The sequence below is a fragment of the Sturnus vulgaris genome, chromosome 2, assembly GCF_052056855.1.
Source record: "Sturnus vulgaris isolate bStuVul1 chromosome 2, bStuVul1.hap1, whole genome shotgun sequence".
Classification (NCBI taxonomy): domain Eukaryota; kingdom Metazoa; phylum Chordata; class Aves; order Passeriformes; family Sturnidae; genus Sturnus; species Sturnus vulgaris.
The window spans coordinates 55,150,185-55,170,850 of NC_142244.1; the positions used below are offsets into that span (position 1 = coordinate 55,150,185).

Sequence of the window (20,666 nt, forward strand, 5' to 3'; positions counted from 1 at the left end):
CAGCTGGCACCACCAGAGAGCAGCCCGTGCCCACCACCTCCCCACTCCCACACCGCCGGGGCTCATCCCGCCACTCTCCCGACTCCTTCTCCTCCGCAACCTGTTGGGCGGCCGCGGGAAAGAGGGAAGGGGAGCCCTGCCCCTCTCGTAACTTTCATGATTGGCACACTGTTCTGTCCAATGGCGCATGGCGGCTTCTCCCCCCGCGGGTGCCTATTGGCCGTTCGGAGGCGCGGGGCGGGGCTTGCAGAGCCGCGGGACTCCCCTCCGGAGCGGAGCGCAGCGCGCTCAGAGCGCAGCGTGTGCGCGGAGCGAGCGGCGCCGCGCCGGCGGCAGAACCGGGGCCGCGATTCGGCTGCTGCCGGAGGTTCCCGACGCTTCGCTTCACCGGCAAGGACGATGCAGCCTTTCGCCGCCGGGCTGTGGCGGCTGCTGGCCGGCTTGCTGCTGCTGGCCGGCTGCGCCTGGGTTGGGGCGGTGGAGCCGCCGCCAGGCAGCAGCGCGGCGGTCTCCTCGCCGTGGTCGCCGGAGGCGGCCCCCGTGGTGGTGGCCAACCGCGGGCTGCGGGTGCCCCTGGGTCGCTCTGCCTGGCTGGACCCCACGCGAGACCTGGTGCTGCAGGTGCAGCCGGGTGACCGGTGCCACCTCACCGTGCTGGACGAGGACCCGCTGTGGCAGCGCCCTGGCCGCCTGAGCCCCCGGCGCTTCCCCTGCGACTTCGGAGCCCGCGAGGTGCAGTACACGCACCTGGGCGGCCGCAGCCCCGCCCGGGACCGCGTCCGCCTGCAGCTGCGCTACGACTCGCCGAGCCGCGCCCTGGTGCTGCCCCTGGTGCTGGAGGTGGAGGTGCTCTTCACCCAGCTGGAGATCGTCACCCGCAACCTGCCCCTCACCGTGGAGCGCCTGCGGGGCACCAGCAGCCCGCTGGACGCCCGCAGCCTGGAGTTCGCCTTCGAACCGGGCCGGCAGCGCTGCCGGGTGGGGCTGCTGCCGCTGCTGGCCGGGCTGCCCCGCTACGGAGAGATCCTCAACTACCCGCCGGCGGCGGGGGGCGGGAGCGGGGAAGCGGCGGGGGGCGGCCCGATGCCGTCCGTGATGTGGGACTGCGAGGAGTTCCTGCGCCTGGGGCTGCGCTACCGGCACACGGCCGCCGGCGGCTCCCCGAACCGCGACCTGGTGCCGCTGGTGGCCGAGCTGCGGGAGGCGGCGGGCGGCGGGGCGCTGCTGAAGCGAGAGTACTTCCAGGTGCTGGTGCGGATCCGCGCCGGGACTGAGAACGTGGCCCCTAAACCCAGCTTCTTGGCCATGCTAATGATGGAAGTGGACCAGTTTGTGCTCACCGCCCTCACGCCTGATATGCTGTCAGCTGAGGATGCAGAGTCACCACCCGATCTACTGCTCTTCAACATCACCTCTCCCTTTGGTCCTGGCCAAGGCTACATGGTCAGCACAGACGACCGGAGCTTGCCTGTCACCTCTTTCAGCCAGCGGGATGTGCAGGAGCTGCGCATTGCCTATCAGCCACCCGTGGAGGACTCTGATCGGGAGCGGCTCTTTGAGCTTGAACTGGAAGTGTTGGACCCAGAGGGTGCTGCCTCAGAGCCCTTTGCCTTCGTGATTGTGGTGAAGCCCATGAACACCCTGGCCCCTGTGGTGACCCGCAACACTGGCCTCGTGCTCTATGAGGGACAGTCAAGACCTCTCTCAGGCCCAGGTCCCAGCCCCAACCTGGTGATCAGTGATGAGGATGACCTTGAGCAAGTGCGGGTGAGTGTGGTGGCAGGGCTGAGGCATGGCCACCTCACTCTCCTGGAGGACGCCCCAGGACCTGCTGCCCCTCGTAAACACTTCACAGTGGCTGAGCTGGCTGCAGGCAGAGTCATTTACCAGCACGACGGCAGTGAGTCTCCACTCAGTGACAACCTTGTGCTGCGGCTGGAAGATGGTGGCTCTCGCCACCGCGTTGAGTTCCTGTTCCCCATTACCCTGGTGCCCACTGATGACCAGCCACCCTTACTTAATGCTAACACAGGGCTTGCCATGGCTGAGGGTGAAACAGTGCCCATCACCACCCGTGCTCTTAGTGCCACTGACATTGACTCGCAGGATGCCATCCTGCTCTTCACAGTGGAGTCTGGCCCCACAGCTGGGCAGCTCCTGCTCCGTCAAGCACAACCACCTCCTGGCTGGGAAGAGGAGGAAGAAGAGGAGGGCTTTTCTTGGAGGAAGGTGCCAGGTATAGCAGGGAGCTCCCTCACTTATGAAAAGCCAGTGAGAGAGTGGCTGCAACAGGACATTGTGGAAGGGCGTCTGTTTTACCACCACTTTGGGGCTCACAGCCCTGGCCCTGGGGTTGTGTTGGACCAGTTCACCTTTAGAGTCCAGGATGACAATGACCCACCCAACCGCTCTGGACCACAGACTTTTGTGATCAGGGTACATCCTGTAGACAGATTAGCCCCAGAGCTCCATAGTAGCAGCAGCCTGCATCTAGTAGTTGCGGAGCAGCAGGTGACCCCACTGCGGAGGAAGCACTTGTGTTACACAGATCAGGACTCAGGAGACCGTGAACTTCGCTACACAGTAATCCAGCCCCCCACTGACACTGACTCCAACCACCCTCCGGATGCCTTCGGAGCACGCCTTGGGTCCCTGGTGCTGACTGAGGATCACTCTGTGGAAGTTACACACTTCACCCAAGCCCAGATCAACCATCACAAGATCTCGTACCGCCCCCCACAGCAAGAGCTGGGCGTGGCCCCTCATTTGATTCAGTTCCAGTATCAAGTGCAAGATGCAGCTGGCAATGCAGCCAAGGGGACTTTCACCATCTACCTGCAGCCTGTGGATAACCAGCCTCCCGAAATCACTAATACTGGCTTCACTTTGCCTGAGGGAGGCAGCCACGTCCTTAGTCCAACTGAGCTGGATGCCAGTGACACGGACACTGAACTTGCCCGTCTCAGGTTTATCCTGACCCAGGCTCCTCGGTATGGCCAGTTGCAGCTCTCTGGGTACAGTCTGGTTCCAGGAGGTATCTTTGGCCTGGAGGATATCAGACAAGGGAGGGTGGTGTACGTGCACAGTGGAGCTGAGACCAGCAGTGATACCTGCAGGCTTGATGTGAGTGATGGGGTTCATTTTGTGCCCATCACACTAAAAATGAGTGTGCACCCAGTTGATGATGAGGTTCCTACACTACGATTGCCCCCAGGTACTCTTGGTTCCTACCTAGACGTGCTGGAAAATGGTGCTGCTGAAATCACTGCTAGTGTCATTCAGGGCACAGATGAGGATACAGATGACTTTATGTTGACCTTCGTTGTGGAGGATCCCCCTCAGCATGGGAGCATCCTGGTTCAAGGGGTACCTGCAGAGAGATTCTCCCAGAGAGATCTGCTGGATGGTGCTGTGGTTTATGCTCACACTGGTGGAGAAATAGGCCTTCTGCCCAAGGAGGATGCTTTCAACCTTACCTTGTCTGACCTCTCAGAGAAGTGGCGTGTCAGGGGCAACATTGTTCAAGGAGTTTCAGTCTTGGTGACCATTCTTCCTGTTGACAGTCAAGCTCCACAGATTTTTGTGGGGGAGCAGTTCATGGTGATGGAAGGTGACAAACGGGTCATTACTCTTGCTCACCTCAGGGCTGAAGATGTGGATACCCCTAGTGATGATATACTATGCACAATTGTTGCTCAACCCACATCTGGGTATGTAGAGAACATCTCTCCTGCCCCAGGATCTGAAAAATCCAGGGCGGGTGTAGCTATAAGTGCTTTTACCTTGAAGGACCTCCGTCAAGGGCATATTTTTTATGTCCAGAGTATACATAAGGGTGTAGAGCCTGTTGAAGACAGATTTGCTTTGCGCTGTTCTGATGGTGTTAACTTTTCCCAGAGGCACTTCTTCCCCATTGTTATTGTGCCAATCAATGATGAAGAGCCTGAAATCTTCCTGCGAGAGTTTGTTGTGATGGAAGGCATGAGCCTGGTTATTGATACCCCTATCCTCAACGCAGTTGATGCGGATGTCCCTGCGGATGAGTTAATGTTCACAATCACCAGGCTTCCCAGGCACGGCCACATTGTGAACCAGCTGGTTAATGGGACTGTCCTAGTGGAGAGCTTCACCTTGGATCAGATAACGGAGAGCTCCAACATTCTCTATGAACATGATGACTCTGAGACAAGGGCAGACAGTTTTGAGGTGCAACTCACAGATGGTAGACACACCATTAGGAAAATGGTACCCATCATGGTTATTCCTGTAGATGATGAGACACCCAGAATGGCCATCAATGATGGTTTGGAGATTGAGATGGGGGAAACTAGAACTATTAATAACAAAATATTGAAGGCTACTGATCTTGATTCTGAAGACAAAACCTTGACATACATTGTAAGTTACGGGCCAGGACAAGGCCTCTTACAGAGAATAAAGCCTTCAGGTGAAGTTGAAAATATCACCCTGGGAATGAACTTCACCCAAGATGACGTAGATAGAAATTTGATTCGATATGTGCATTTTGGCCAACAAGGAGTTCGTGATCTTATCAAGTTTGATGTGACAGATGGAATAAATCCCCTCATTGACCGTTACTTTTATGTGACAATAGGCAGCATTGACATTGTCTTCCCAGATGTCATCAGCAAAGGAGTTTCTCTGAAGGAAGGAGGGAAGGTAACCCTTACTACCGATTTACTTAGTACCAGTGACCTGAATAGTCCAGATGAGAACTTAGTTTTCACCATTACCAGACCACCTGTTCGTGGTCATCTTGAATGCACAGATCAGCCTGGGGTACCCATTTCCACTTTCACTCAACTCCTGTTAGCAGGCAATAAAATCTATTACATTCATACTTCGGAAGACGAGGTGAAAATGGACAGCTTTGAGTTTGAGGTGACTGATGGCTATAACCCTGTGTTTCGTACTTTCCGAATTTCTATCAGTGATGTGGACAATAAGAAACCTGTTGTCACAATCCATAACCTGGTGGTGAGTGAAAATGAATACAAACTGATAACCCCATTTGAACTGACTGCAGAAGACAGAGACACACCTGACATACTGCTAAAATTTATCATCACTCAAATACCAGTTCATGGCCAGATCATGTTCAATAACTCCAAACCAGTCACCACCTTCACTAAACAAGATCTGAATGAAAATCTAATCAGCTACAAACATGATGGCTCGGAATCAGTTGAGGACAGTTTCTCTTTCGTTGTTACAGATGGCACTCATACTGATTTCTATGTTTTCCCCAACACTGTGTTTGAAACAAGGAAACCTCAGACTATGAAGATTCGAATAATGGCTGTGGACAACAGCGTACCTCAAGTTGTAATAAATAAGGGTGCTCAGACTCTCCGTGTTCTGGCCACAGGTCACATCGGTTTTCTGATTACCAACAAAGTGCTCAAAGTGGAAGACAGGGACAGTTTACATGTTACTCTTAAGATCAGAATCACAGAGGGTCCACGCCATGGCTTCCTGATTCACCTGGGGAAAGGCAACCATAGCATCAGCCAGTTCACCCAAGGTACTACAAAATCTCATGTGCTTTCTTTAGATCACTGGAAACATTATTTTTTGTGCTAAACTCTATAGTAATTGATGGGAGAAACTTTCCAACAAAGAGCTTATAAATAATGGCTTCATAATTTTTTATATCTGTTTATTTTTTATTACATTCGTGATGGCTTTAAACAGGAAATGTGGTCTGCTGGGTGAACACTGATTAAAGGAGCCTTATTTCTTTGGAGAGCTTAGTCCAAGTAACTGATTTGTACTTTCTGTCAATCATAGTGATAAAAGTATGGATAACAGAATTGGGCTGTGCATCTTAAGATACAGTGCTTTCTTTAACCTGTTTTATTTAGAAAATGCAACGGGAGTGGCCAAGCTATTATTAGCTAATGGCTAGGGTATCAGTTGCTGTACAGTTTGAGCACATCTAACTTTAAAAGCAAAATCGTTTTCCCATCAGTGGGAAATACTATATTATGAGTGCATTTGTTGCCTTAATTACACAAATCTTTTACCACAAAGTGTTAAAAGGTAGTGTAAACATTTTGAAATTATGATATTGATACTTACTTCTTGCATGGAACTAAAATATTTGGTGATATAAATAGGGCAAAACCCACATGTGTCATATATTCTGAAATAAAGCCTCAATCCAAGGCTGTGAAGTAACTTTAGTTGAAATGGGAGCATTAGCTATTCTTTGGAGAATTTTCCATGTCACTTTGCAATGACTTAGCGGCTAGTCAACTGAAAACAAAATTAGTTTTTTTTGCAGCTGTGGAATGAGCAAACAGCACCAATAGCATGGACACTCAGAGTCAAAGGGGCCCAGCCAGACTGGGCTGTGTAGGTGGAAAGGCTTGAGGTAAACACTTGCAGTTGGCTGTGTTTCATTTCATAGAGCCATACTGGTACATATCCATATTACAGTCTTGGCAGTAGCAATGTTCTTGTCAGATATACCAAATCTTTCAAATAGGCTGATGAACTTTGCAATTTAAGTTTTGCAGTGCTAGCGCAAAAAAGAGGATGAGAAGAGACCAAAACTGTCCAAGCTTTGGTGACCACCACAGTTCCTTAAATGTAAGGCTTTAGTAGTGAACTGTGAGTAATATTGAGAGTGTTGTCAGAATAAGTGATAAACAAAAGAGAAAGGGAGTGAGCAAATAAACAGATTATCACTTATTTTAGTGGATTTTCTCTTACATTGAAGAATGTGGAATTATTGAACAGGTGTTCCTTGAAAGCAGAGAAACAGTGATATCTCTTTTTTTTTGAAGATGGGGAGCACTTGGGAGAGGTACATTATTCCATTCTCCCCTGTGCCATGTGGCCAGGTGTACATTTGTCTGATGACCAAAATGAAGTTGCTAGCTGGCTTTGAATTGGCCGTCCAAGCATATGGCATGAAGGTTGTCTTAATATCCTGGGGCTGCCCAAGCTGGGTAAGAAGCATGGAACCCTTAGGAAAGGGTGGTTTTAAAGCTAGTGAGGATCTCCAGTAAGTGGAGTAACTTCACAGGTTCCCTGGCAGTAATAACACAAGCACTCTTCATTCATGTTGAATTGAAGAGTGCTTTTAAGAAATGCACATTTCCTTAAAACATTGGCCTTTGAGAAGGTCATGCTTATGCTACAAATACTTGTCTAATGTTCAGGGCAGAAATAAACAAGACCCTCTTTTGTCATATTCATTATGATCCCACTGTAAGCACAGATTTTGCAATGGACTTTGTGTAGCCTCTGAATTGACTATTGGACAATTATAAGCATGTTATTGCATGCTTTCTTTTTATGTTTTGATCTTCCCCTCTTTTTAGGCTTCTTATTCTGTCATGTGCCACTTCTTTCAAAATGCTGAATAGTTCCAGTTTCATCAACACATGCGGGTTCTTATGGGGTTTGTAAAACTTCATTAGTCTTCCAGTTTATGCTGGAAGGGATCTCTTGAGGTCATTTGATCCTATCTCTACTCAAAACTGTGACAACTTTGAAATCAAATGAGGCTCTTCAGGATATCATGCAAAAAATTTTGAAAGTTGCTTGCTAGTTTGTGAAGTCCATACTCAAACTCCCATTTCTTGGATTTGTGCCTGTGGTTGTATGAACAGAGAGCCTAACCACTTTGAGTAGGGTAACAAGATTCATTGTGTGCAAGCAGTGGGAGCAGTCTGGTTTTTCAGATTCCTGTAGCTGAAAGAGAGGGCAGAGCAATTGTATAGAACACAGCTTTCTGCTAGTGAGGATAATTATATTTTTTGAAATAGAAAAATATGCTTTATGTATTTCAAAATTATCTTGGAGAATTCCAGTATAAAATTAATTTCATGAGGTATTGTAGTTTCACGGTTATGAATTGTGCTTATTACTAGGCAAGTTTTGATATAGCTAGCACAACCTAATCAGCTGTGGAAGGAAAGCATAGACTTGCTCAAGTGACTCCAAGCATGTTCTTAAGGGACAGAAAAGAGGTCCTTCTTTGCAACTATTTTGACAAAATTAAGGTCTTTGGGTGGCAAGCAGCCTATTTTTCTTATGAGGTGGCCCTGGTCCTGCAAACACCAGTTCAAGTGTTTATGTATGCTGGAACCATGGATTTTGATAAGGCTACCCCCATGATCAGAGCTGGGTACTTGTGTGTTTGCTGGATGAAAGATTTATGTGCCTCACTGGCATGAAGAAGTATTTGTTTGCATCCTCTTTATGGCCCCATGATTTTTTGATCTTTAACTTTCAAACATTTATGGAAGAGATTCTTCAGTTACATATATTTGCTGATAATGCTCTTAACTTGTTTGCACTCAAAGATGTCTGGTTACTTTTGGAACTGAAGATTTTTTGAAACTCTAACAAAAGTGCTTTTGGCTTCTTTTTACTCATGTATCCACCCTAACATCAGAGGAGAACTTGGGTGGTACTTGAGCTCCACTTTTATGCGATTAATTTCTACCACTTTTTCTTGAAAAATGTATCAGACTTGGCTTTTTACCAACAGCAGTCCTTCAAATAAAATGACAAAAGTTAGTTTTTATGTATATATATATATTTCTCATCACTACTCAAGGAGACCAGAAAAAAACAATATTAACAAATATTTGTTTATCTTTTACATACTGTATGGTAACTGCTGGTTCAAAATTGCACATCAGGGTTTTTTTCTTACTGAAATAATTTCTGTTTACTTTAATTGCATCTATTTGGGTTCTTAAAACAGTCAATCGCTGTAACTGTCTCCTACAGAACTTTGCAGGTTGAAGAATGACAGAATCAATATGAATATCCTTGTGGAGATACACCTCTGTTTAAGAAAATGGACCACAAAACATGAAATAGTTCTGACCGTCATGTTTTTAAATTTAATTTCAGTTCTTTTTGTAAATACGGCTTAAAAGAAAGAGAGCACTGAGGAGGGGGAAGTAAAGGGAGAGAGAATGAATGATATCTGTAAAACTTCAACACTGTTATGCTGAAATTCCTGAGTTCTGCTGTAGACCTTAACCTCTCTCTTGTTGAAGCTAAACTATTTAATACATGTCAAGTTTTTCTGAAAAAGTTTCCTGCCTTCATAATTTAAAATAAAATATATTTTTCCTGACTCTTTCCAGCTGATATTGATGATATGAAGATATGTTATGTTTTACGAGGAGGTGACAATGCCACCAGTGACATTTTTCATTTCTTGGTTGAAGATGGTGGTGAGTACTCATAAAATAGTTTTTCTTGTTATTTAAAGACAAAGAATTTAAGTATGCTTTGGGAGTTGAAGAACATAGCATTTAATTGAGAGAAGTCTGTGTTATCTCATGGAATGTAATTTTTTTTTTATGGCTTTCTTATATTTTGAACTATTTCTGATGATTATGAAGAGAGGTGTTGATGAAATGGTAATTGCATCTAATGGAAAAGCCTCAACTTACTCTAGCAAGAAAGTGAAATTCTGTGAGTCTACTCAGATACCTGGACTTTCTGTAGTTTTACCTTTGTAATCCCTGTCCAGGCTCTTCACAAATAAATTCTCCTAAATCTTTGTCTTGAGAAACTTTTTATTTATGGTTATTGTTGTCTACCTTTTTAAAGGTTCCAGTTCTAAGACTATTCATATCAAAACATTATTCATATCAATACATGTACTTGTTGTGTAGAGTTCAAGTTTTGATTCTATGTATTTAATGTAACAGAATCTAACAGAATCCTCAATGGCTTGTCAAAGATCTTTGTCAAGCGACTGGTATGAATTCTCCTGGCTAATATTATTTTCTGGGATTGTGGTGGATGCAAAAGAAATCTATTTTTAAACATTGAGAATACTGGCATATACTTATTTGAGGGAGAAATATGGTGGGGTTTTTTGTTTGTTTTAAAAGCACAAAGAAAGAACAGTTTAAAGAGTAAACAAAATGCATCAACAGGCTTTTTTTTCCCCATCCAAAATCTGACTTAATGTAGATATTCCTAAATGTAGATATTCCCGTGTGTGGTAACAGGTGGCTGGATTATGTTACTTTAATGCCTTTTAAAATATGTGATACATAGCTCTATGAGTAATTGGCAATGAATTTTATTAGTTGATTTAATAATATACTTCTTAGAATGCTTCAACTTAACTGATTGTCAGCTCATGTACACAGCTTGCATTACGGTTTCACAAGACACATAGCCAATTAGGGGTATTAAATCAGTGAACAGGGATTTGTCCTGTCTGTCACAGACTGGACAGTTTTGTTACCTTCTACCATTACTGGAATGGAATGTTAGAACATGTTTTACTGTTTATTATGCTGGACAAGCACAGAGGAAACAGTACCTTTCAAGACTTTTGGAAATGTCTTTCCAAATCTTTGTGACATTAGAGACCAGGTAGTGACATAAGAGTTTGCAGCACTTGACTTATTTCCTATAAATGTTTTATTTTCACTGAGATATAGGTTAGAGAAGCTTAAAGGCACATAAAATGGAACATGGGATGCTGTCTTTTCATAGTAAAGTAAAGTAAAAACCTTTTTTATAAAAGATGTCACCACAAGGTGACATAGTTCATGATTTTTGAGTTATTCCTTTAGTAGGTGAACAAATGTTCAGTCTTGAGATTGTTTCAAAGTTTCGTGTGATGGGAGTAATTAAAGCTGATGAAAGTTTGCTCTCAGTGAGGTGTTTAACATCAATTCTTAAAACTGAGTTGCCCCTCGAGAGACCAACATTTACGGGACTGTCTCCATGCTATTTAACACTTCATACTCACAAATACATAGTTAAAGCAAATTGCACCTAATATATTCCAACTCTATACCAAGAATATTTGTTTTTGCATTGGAAAGCTTGCCTGTCACAACTGCTTCTATTTGGCAGAGTTGTAACAGCCTGTCAATTGTAATAGCATGCTCTTTTTCAGATTACAAAGAATCATGATAACAAGGTGCTTGCTTATTTTTTAGAGTCTTTGGAAGTTGTGACAGTACTTAGACACTGCTTAGCTAGATGGTAAGATGGTTTTTGCTTTCTTGAGGCTATTTGTTGACAGAAAAATGAGCTATGTTCCATTTCAGAGTATTTCTGATTTTGAAGATGGTAAAGACGCATTTAAAACTGATGAAGTTGTGATCAAAACATTATTAGTTGTTTGTCTGAAATATCTCAAATTTATTAGCAATGTCTGTAGAATCGGTAACAGATGAAAAAAACAGGAATTTAATCTACTTCTATTTCCATCTTCCTCAGAAAGACTTCAAAGCCAGTGTTTTGCAACTCAGATGTATTTTGGCAGACTTTCAGTTGTACCAAGGCTATTGTTTAGGGTTTTTTTTTTTTTTTGATTTTAAGCCAAATCAAATTAAGAGACTCCACACAAGAGTGGAGTGAAATATGGAGCTCAGGTGATCAACATCCATTGTAGAAAGCCACACTTCAGACTTCCATCTCCTGTATCAAGATTTTTGCAGTAGTAACAGGTTTGTGCTATTCTACAGTGCCTAGTACTATAAATAAGTGGGACTTCACTTAAACTGAATTGTGTGATAATCTCTGAGTGATCTGATTCAAATCAAGAAGCCTTTTGAAACTTGATTCGATGAATGAATATGCATTTGTATAATTCATCCAGTGTAATTTCAAATAACTTAAAAACCCTAAAATCAGTAACATCTTTTAACCCAAGTATTTTATATTTTCTAGGCTTTCTTGCCTCAGCAAGGGGAACATACAACAGCAGTCCCTGGTCTTTTCATGTGACATGAATTAGAAAGTTATTTTTGCCCCAGACCCGTAGTGTTGCCTGTAAAATACTTTTCTGCATGTCTTGTAATATTTGTTTGTAGTCTCTGAACTGCAGATAGGAGAAGAGCATGACTTCCTCTAGGTCTTTCTTTTGGTGGCTGATCTCCCATACTCATTATACCATGACTTATGGAAACAAATGCAGAAGGTCTTTTGTCAGCCTCTTAAATGACGATAGTCTGACTAGCCCGAGGCTATTATTTCATGCAATTGCCAGGAGACCAAGTACAAGAAGTCATTAAACTGCTGTGGTGTGAACTTTGTTGTGGATTTGGAATTTTGTTTATCTTCTCCCATGCAGTAGTATTTATGGTAAGCAAGTTAGGGCAACAGCAGGGAAGGTGGGTAGGTGGGGGGAAAAGAGTCAAGTCAGCCCTCTGCCAGCTCTTGGCTCCTTGCCTGCTCCACTTCTTGCAGTGGGAGCAAGGTGAGTGCCATGCTGCACACCAAAGCATGACCTGGGATCTGAAAGAATGAAATATGGTACTGGAACAAGGTTGTTTACTTAGCGGCCAGGAGAGAAATCTGAAGTATAGACAAATGAAGAGTAGCTTGGGGATTATGGCTAGCTCATAATAAACTTTGTGGTGATAACTAAAGAGAACAGAAGTAGGCTCAATATGAAGAGAAAGGAAGTCCATTTGAAAGGAAAGAAAGCCCTTAGGACTATAATTAACAAGCAAGAGCATAGGCCTGCTGTATTCAAACCAAAATTAGAAATTTCACCAGGAAGAACTGGTTCAGGTTTAAAGCTCTGAAAGAGTCTTATTGGCAGCATCAATTACCTACAGCTATATGGCTGTAGAGATTTTCTGGCTTAAAATGGCATTTTTAATAAGAGTAATTAAAAAGTAAAATAAATTGAACACAATTCACCTATTTATCAACACTAATGTTTTTTAGAGGTAGAAGACGTTTTTATTCTTCCTATATAAGGATTTAGCCTCAAGATGATCTGCTATAAAGTGGATGAGCCCATGCATTTCTGTTGTACTTAGAATAAGATGACTCTGTAGTGTATCAGGTGCTGCTGAGTTAGCTGTGTGACATTTTAAAAGAAACTAATGTGTTTCATATTAAGAATTTACTTTTCATTTTGTTTTGAATTCTAATCTTAAAATAATCATGTGGAGATGTTTTGATACCAAAAAAGTGCTATGAGTCCATCTTCGCAAAACCTTGAAGAAAGTGTGGAATTTTCTTTTCCACGAAGATTGCAAAATAGTCTCAGTTGAATCACATTCCTCAAGAGTGGCCTCTACATTCCATTTAGAAGGTGGAGAAAAAAACTCTTCTTAGCAAGTATAAGCATGTGACAGTGTGAATCCTGATGTTTACATTATTAACTTCTTAATTCAATGATTATGCTACTAGAGCACAGGGAAAGCATGGTTTTTATTTCTCATGGGGAGGTAAAATGCAAATCTAGACTGATAGTTGAAGTCCTGCATGCATTTCTGGTATGTAAGTTTCAATACTCTTGAAAGACTCACTAGACTGAAAAAAAGATCCAGTTGAAAATGCTTGAGCCTTTTAATAAGTGAAAAACACACTCGTAGACTAACTTATATCTGATAATTTAAGGAGAATCTGCAGTTTGTGCAGCAAGTTCATATCACTGCAAGCTTGAGAAAATTATCTGTGTATGGCACTGCATAGAGTTGGTGCTTCAGCTGTGCAAAATGGCACTAATCTGTGTGGAATGAAAGTTGACACAGAAATTAGCTACAGTATTTTGAACTCTGGTGCCTGTTTCAGGAAACTGCACACTACAATTTTATGCTACATCCCTTATGAGTTGTCTGAGGCTTTTTTACGCCTTATGTGACCTGAGCACAAAAAATGCAGTTAAAACTGAAGTCTGTTATTTACCTTCTCTTTATTCGTTGCTTGTCTGAGATTGATTATTGTCACTGCAGTAAGTAATAACTGCCTAAGAATATGGATTTAATGCCAGCTATCCATTCTGTAGAAGATATTTTGTCATGAAAGGTGCTGTTTCAAATAATCTGAAACTGGTTGAACTGGTTTAAGGCAAATCTTTCCCCAGATTCTGCTGTGTAGTGTAAAACAAACATACCCCAAAACTGGCAGTAAACTCAAACCCCCGAACAACCTCCATGCCTCCAGAGGCAGTATCAAGGTGAAATACATTCCCCTGCCCCACAGTGGGTGTCTGGGGTAGCAGTACTACTGTGGCAGCATGTGGACTGCCTGTTAGAGAGCAGTTACTGTGTTTTTTGATTCACGTAAGAAAAATTCTTTATTCTATTTAGGTTTTGTAGATAACTCTGAGATGTTCAAGATCAGGTCATGTATAGTCAGTGAAGGAATGTTCATCTCTTTTAAATAGTAGTTTGCTCCCAGATATTTTTAAAAGAGGACCTTGTTCTCGGCCTGCTTGTTACTTGACTAGTGCTCTCATCACAGTAGTTTGCCTACTTAGTGTTTGTTCTCCCTCCTCCCCTGTCTGTCGTCTGAAGCTTGGGAAACTGTCAACCAGGATTGCAGCACAGGGAAGAAATTTCTGTGTTGAGCCTTAGTATTTTTTGTTGCAAGAGGCTAGTGCCACACTAGTAATATTTTGCATTACATTCAGTTCCGTTAAATTTTCCTGTTTGAGCAACAAAATGAGATAACCCTGATGTAGACCTTTTGGGTCTGGAGCATTCTGGAAAAAAGAAAACAAAAAAAACACCACTAAAAACCAGATTGTGTGAGAGGAAAATCCATTACCTATTCAGCTTTAATTTGGGCCATAATCTGCCTATTCCTTACCTAACTTCATTCTCTGCTCAGTGTTTAAGTGGAATCTCCTCCAAACTGCTTCTTTAGGACTGCTATGATATCTTGCAACACCTTGCCTCAAGGGTAGAATGGTTTCAAAGGGGAAGTAATGACAGATTCTTATAGCTGGCTTAGGAATGTGAGGATCACTAGGGAAACAAGAATTGTTTTATTTCAGGCTCTTTGGGCGGCTTTTCTGACTTAAAGCCAAAGCATCGCAAAGCCAAGGCTCACTAAAACCGGTGATTTACATCATTAGCTAAATCTTTCTTAAACTTTTTGTTACAGAGCCCTAAATGCTTTAACACAGCACTGCATTTTGCTGTACTAACACTTGGCTAAATCCCCACTGAAGCAAGAATATTTCAAAAACAATTCCCAGAAGTTAGCCTTTAAGCTAAATTTATGGGAAAATTCCATAGACTTTTCCCAAATACATTGATGCAAGAAATTCTGCTAAAGAATCAAGGTCCACTGCCTAGAGAAAACTCACCATTAAGTTTGTGAAATAATCTGCCATCCTTTGTTTTGCTAAACAAATAATATTTTTTTAGGAACTTCACCATTCTGGTATGCTTTATTAATTTGTGAGGGAATAATATTTCACTCTTGACTTTAATTATTAAACTATAACAGTTGTCAGTGCTGTTTTTCAAAGCCAAAACGCCGATTCCTGGGTGAGCTATAATAATAATGATGTTGTGTTAGACCTTTAGGACTGAATATCTGATAGATCTTAAAGTAGCAAACTGGTAAAATATGATTGGGAATTATTTGCAGCATCCTTGCCTGACCTCACTTATGCCATTTGTGTACACCAGTCTTGGCAACACACATCAGCTGCATTTGTCTTTGGCTTAAAAATGAGGGCATCACATGTTGGTGGTTTGTTTGCCATCATTTGCCAAGTACTGCATTGGATTCTGGTCCGTTGCCAGGCTTGTTGCTGCTGTTTTAATATACTCTAGGATGGTGTCCAAACAATTTTCCAAGTCACACTTTTTACTGTAAGTATTGTCAGGGGATTTAAATAGTTAGTTTGACACTACAGTTTATATAAAAAAATAATCAAAATAAACTTGACTGTAAATAAAAAATGAGTTCATGGGGACATTGTTGTGAATGTGCCTGCAAGGTCTCCACAAAATTAAGCATCTGTAAAAGTATACAGGAGCAAGAGATGCTTATATGGGGCATATAGGAAGTCTGCTACAAGCCTTACTAATCTCAGTGGAAAGATTTTCATTGTCTTCTGTACCAGTTATTATACTGGTCTCCTTGTCCTGGCATTTTAGACTGAATCATGGAAATTACTGAATTTTCCATTTCGAACTTGAATATCACCTTATCTTCCAAATATGAACATAGAAAAGGTCTGCTTTGTCTAGTTGAAACAAGATGTTTTTTTGAGAGGAATTAAGGTAGCTGTGTGATTTGGCAGAATTTTTGCTTTGTTTTGATTATTTGAGTTCAAATAGTGATTTTAACCAAAAACAAAGCTTTCCCTCTGCTCCCCATCCTGGATTTTTTTAGAAATGCCATAAAAGAGCAAAGCAGTGTAATTGAAGGGGTGGGTTTAGATATTGCCTTAGATTAGTAAAGGAGAGTCAACTGTGGTTTTGTCTTTTGTACAGAACTTAGGGCACCATGTTGAAACATGGAAGTCTCAGATGCAATTCCTTCATTTGAGAGGCTTTTTAACCCATACTTCCACTAATGTGCCTTCGTTTGCATTCTGGCCTGTTTAGTATTGATTTTCTGTTTGCTGCCCACTTATATGAGTTCTTAATTGCTCTTTGGAATATAGCCTGCACTTGGATGTTCGACTTTCAACTTTCAATTCTGTCTCTTTTTTCTTGTTTTTCTTTTGGTGTTCGTTCCTCTTCTCCTTTTCCCCCTATATTTCTCCTTTGCTGGTGATACTTGCTATGTTCCATGGAATAAAATGGCTTAAGCAGTCCAGTTAGGATCAGTGCCTTCCAGAATAGCCCTTAGGCTGGTGGTTTAGATCAGGGTGGATTCCCTGGAATCAGATACTGATTCCATTCCAGTTCTCCTTAAGTCAGGGCCAGTGGTCTTTTTTTCCATATGAAATGAGCACCTGAACTGTTGGATGGGTTGAATAGAAAGGAAATTCCTCACACACCAGTATCTGTCTATAGTATTTTTCTAGTTTCCAGCTGAGATCACTTGCTGAGTAATCACACTTTCAGAGAACAGATACAGTTGCAACAAAGTTTACCAGTTTAGCCCTTGGAGCTCAATCACACTTGTTTTCCTGAGCTGAATAGTGCCATTGATTTCATTTGACCTGGTCAGATGAGAGACAAGGAAGGTATAAGGTAGCCCTAAGAGTACTTAACAGGCTCTTTACTTAAAAATAATCCACAATTTAGCTTTTATATTCTTGTGATATAGAATAAGGCCCAGACAGCAGCAAAAGAAGCATGACAATGAGCAGTAAAATTAGGTCAAAATTCAAGAATTAAGGGGATTAAGGAGACACACTAGGCTTAAGTAGAAGAATTGAGAACTCTCAGCAGTAACACTGATTACCAGTGACATGAGAACCTGCAGAAAGACGCTAATTCCTAAAGTGAACTATAATAAGCTTGTGAAATTATCTTGGAAGGTTGGAAATATTTTTGATTTTGATATTCTGAAGAGCTCTAGAGAAGAGACACTGTCTGCTGTCAAGAAATCCTGCTCACAGCTTGCTTAATTTCCCAACTTGTTTTAATGAAGGGATTCTAAACAGCCCTCAGGATAAGTTTAGTTATTATCACTTCACTGGCCAACTGTGTAGAGTCCTCTAGAGTTCCCATACAGGTTCACTTGAGTAGTAAAAAATGTATGCGGGAAGTTTCTGGATTTCTTTAAAAATTAAGTTGGTACTTATACAAAGAGTGATAAACATCTCTCAAACAAACAACATGAAAAACAGTATTCCAGCAAGAAAGTTAGTGAGTATTCATCTATGGAAAGATGCTAAGAATAAAGTGAAATTAGAAAGGGAGAAAATATAATGATGACATATGTTGTCATCAAAGTTTCACAATTTGTGCATCTTAATTTACAATATTCTCACTGGTGCAAGTTTCTGTTTGCCTTGCTAGATAATATACGGCAATTCTTACCTCATCAACCTCTGTGGTTTTTTTCTGGAAAAATGAAGACAATTATTTTTGTTTCATAAGCCCAAATTTTGCTTGGATACGGTTCAAATTTTCCCTGAAATTATATTACCTGTTCTTTATAATTGGCATTGAAGTATGGTAGGGAGTGTTTTGGTTGACTAGAGCTTAATGATGGTGGGAATAAGGCAGAGTATTTAGGAGTAGGAATCAAGGAAAGGCCAGCAAGGTAGATATCCTGGTGAGAGTCTGTTATATAGCACCCAACCAGGATGAAAAGACAGATTAAATATTCTATAAGCAGCTGGGAGAAGTCTCAAATTCAGTAGCTCTTGTTCTCCTGGAGGGCTTCAGCTTGTAGCACGTTTGCTGGAGGTCCAGTACAGCAAGATTAGGCAGTCTAAGGAGATTCCTGGAATGTATGGAAGACAACCTCCTGACACAGCTGGTCAGGGAGTCAACCAGGGGAAGTGCCCACCTGGACCTGCTGTTTGTGAGCAAGGAGGAACTGGTGGGAGGTGTGGTGGTTGGAGGCTGTTTTGGGCACAGCTGTCACGAAATTAAAGAGTTTAAAGGAACAGAATCAGCAGAACTGCCACCTTGGACTTCTGAAGGGCAGACCTTGGCCTCTTTAGGAGCCTGGTTGACAGAGTATCTCGGGGGACAGTCCAGAAAGGCAGAGGGGGCCAGGAAAGCCACATGTTTTTCAGGAAGGAAATCTTAAAAGTGCAGAATTAAGATGTCCCCAGAAGTAGGGAAGAAGACCAACTTGCCTGAACAGACAGCTTTGTCTGGAACATGGGGAACAAAAGAGCTTATCAACCTTGGAAGAAGGGGCAGCAACTCAGGAGGAGTACAAGGACAACATGAAGTTATGCAAGGAGAAAGAAGAGCCAAATCCCAAATAATCTAGCTACTGCCATGAAAAAAACAATTTAAAAAAGTTTCTAATAATACATTAGTGAGGAAAAAAAAAACACTAAGGAAAATCTCTGCATCCTGCATTGGATGTGGGGAGAAAAATACCACGAAGGTTGAGGGACTCTGAGTGAGTTTGCTGATAAAACCAGGTTGGGTGGGAGCACTGATCTTCTTGGATGCAGGAAGGCTCTGCAGGGGGACCTGAACAGACTGGATTGATGGGCCAAGGCCAACTGGAAGAAGTTCAACAAAGCAAAGCGCTGGCTCCCATTCTTGTGTCAAAACAATCCCATGCAGCGCTGCAGGCTGGGGGAAAAGGACCTGGGGGTGCTGGTTGGCAGCACCTGGACATGAGCCAGAGTGTGCCCAGGTGGCCAAGAAGGCCAATGGCATCCTGGCCTGGATCAGCAGTAGCGTGGCCAGCAGGGCCAGGGCAAGGATTGTCCCCTTGTCCTTAGCACTGGTGAGGCCACACCTCAAATCCTGTGTCCTGTTCTGGGCCCCTCACTACAAGCAGGACACTGAGGTGTTGGAATGTCCACAGAAGGGCAACGGAGCTGGTGAAGTGTCTGGAGCAGAAGTCCTATGAGGAGCATCTGAGGGAGCTGGTGGTTTTCACCCTGGAGAAAAGGAAGCTCGGGGGGACCCCACTGCTGCCCGAAAGGAGGGGCTGTAGTGAGGTGGGGTCAGCCTCTTCGCCCAGGTGACAAGTGACAGGACAAGGGGAAATGGACTCAAACTGCACTAGGGAAGGTTTAGATCGGATATTCGAAAAAATCTTCCGTGGAAAATCTCATCAGTCATTGGAACAGGCTGCCTAGGAAAGTGGTTGAATCCCCATCCCTGAAGGTATTTAAAAGACATGTGGATGTCATGATTTAGTGCTGGACTTGGCAGTGCTGGATTTGCGGTTGGACTTAATGATCCTAAAGGTCTTTTCCAACCTAGATGATTATATGATTCTATGAAATTAAAAGCCAGGAATGATACAAGCACAGTGAAAATCCTATTAGAGTGAATTAATTAATCTGACATGTGTTGATTATTGTTTGGATTTGGTCTAAATCAGAATATCTTAAACTGGTATAGTGTGGCTTGCTTTCTTTAGGGTTTCCTTCTGTTAATTTTTCTTTAACAGATTCAACTGATTAGTTTTTGGTTTTATTACTAGAAAGAATTTCATTTAGCAGTAGGCCCTTAGGAAGCTCTTAGAAAAGACAAAAAAAACTTTTCTCCTTCCTGAAGAAGGATTTTGACTTGTTTAAGTTCAAGTCATTAGTAAAACATTAATTCAGTCAGCTTGATACACCATTGCCCTGAATGTTTGCCAGGATTCCAATCTCAGTAACTCTTAACTCAAGTACCAGCGTAGCACTTCTGTCATGGCTGTATAATGCACGTTTTCTTCAAGACTGTAGGAATGCTGTTGCCACACACTTTGCTGCCTCTCTAAAGCTTTGTAGTTAGAGAATAACATAGTAATTAGAGATGGAATTGTAACGATACCTTTAAAGGAACATTTGAAGCCTAATTCAAAGCCTAGTGCCTCCAGTGAGGCTCTTTGTGCCTCAAGGTTTTTGGTTTGATCCTCCATTACTGAAATCTGTGAGAATTTTTTTTTCACTCACTACTGTGGTGTTCAAGACATACTTTTGCAAATGCAGATGGAACCTCATTTGACCATGCAAGGCTTTGCTTCATTATCCCTTCATCAACAATCAATGCATTATTTAGGTAAAAAACATAGTTTCCATACTGTTTTTTCCTGCGCTTCTTCAATTTTGCACATGGAATAGATGGACATTGGAGCAAAAATATGTTGCAAAATATCTGTGTATTCTTTGTTTAAATCTTGTGGTTTTCATACCTTTTGAGTTCTTTTGAAACTTAATTTTAGTGTAAGTTTTTTCTTTCAAGTTTGTTTTGGTTTTGTGTTTTTGGGGGTGTTTTATTGTTTGGTTTTTGGATAGTTTTTGGTCTTATTTGGTGACTCCATAAAGATTGAGTGGTAAGATTGAACAT

The 20,666-nt window shown here is 42.6% G+C and overlaps 1 protein-coding gene across 1 annotated transcript in view; it reads left to right on the forward strand.

Annotated features, from left to right (window-relative positions):
* The first annotated feature begins 180 nt into the window (after positions 1-180).
* The window catches only part of FREM2 (FRAS1 related extracellular matrix 2), a 116,802-nt gene continuing 96,316 nt past the window's right edge, over positions 181-20,666 (forward strand). Inside the window, exons 1-2 of the mRNA XM_014895373.2 lie at positions 181-5,545; positions 9,138-9,227. Of these exons, the coding sequence (XP_014750859.2) occupies positions 181-5,545; positions 9,138-9,227 (5,455 nt within the window). The remainder of the gene's footprint in view (positions 5,546-9,137; positions 9,228-20,666) is intronic.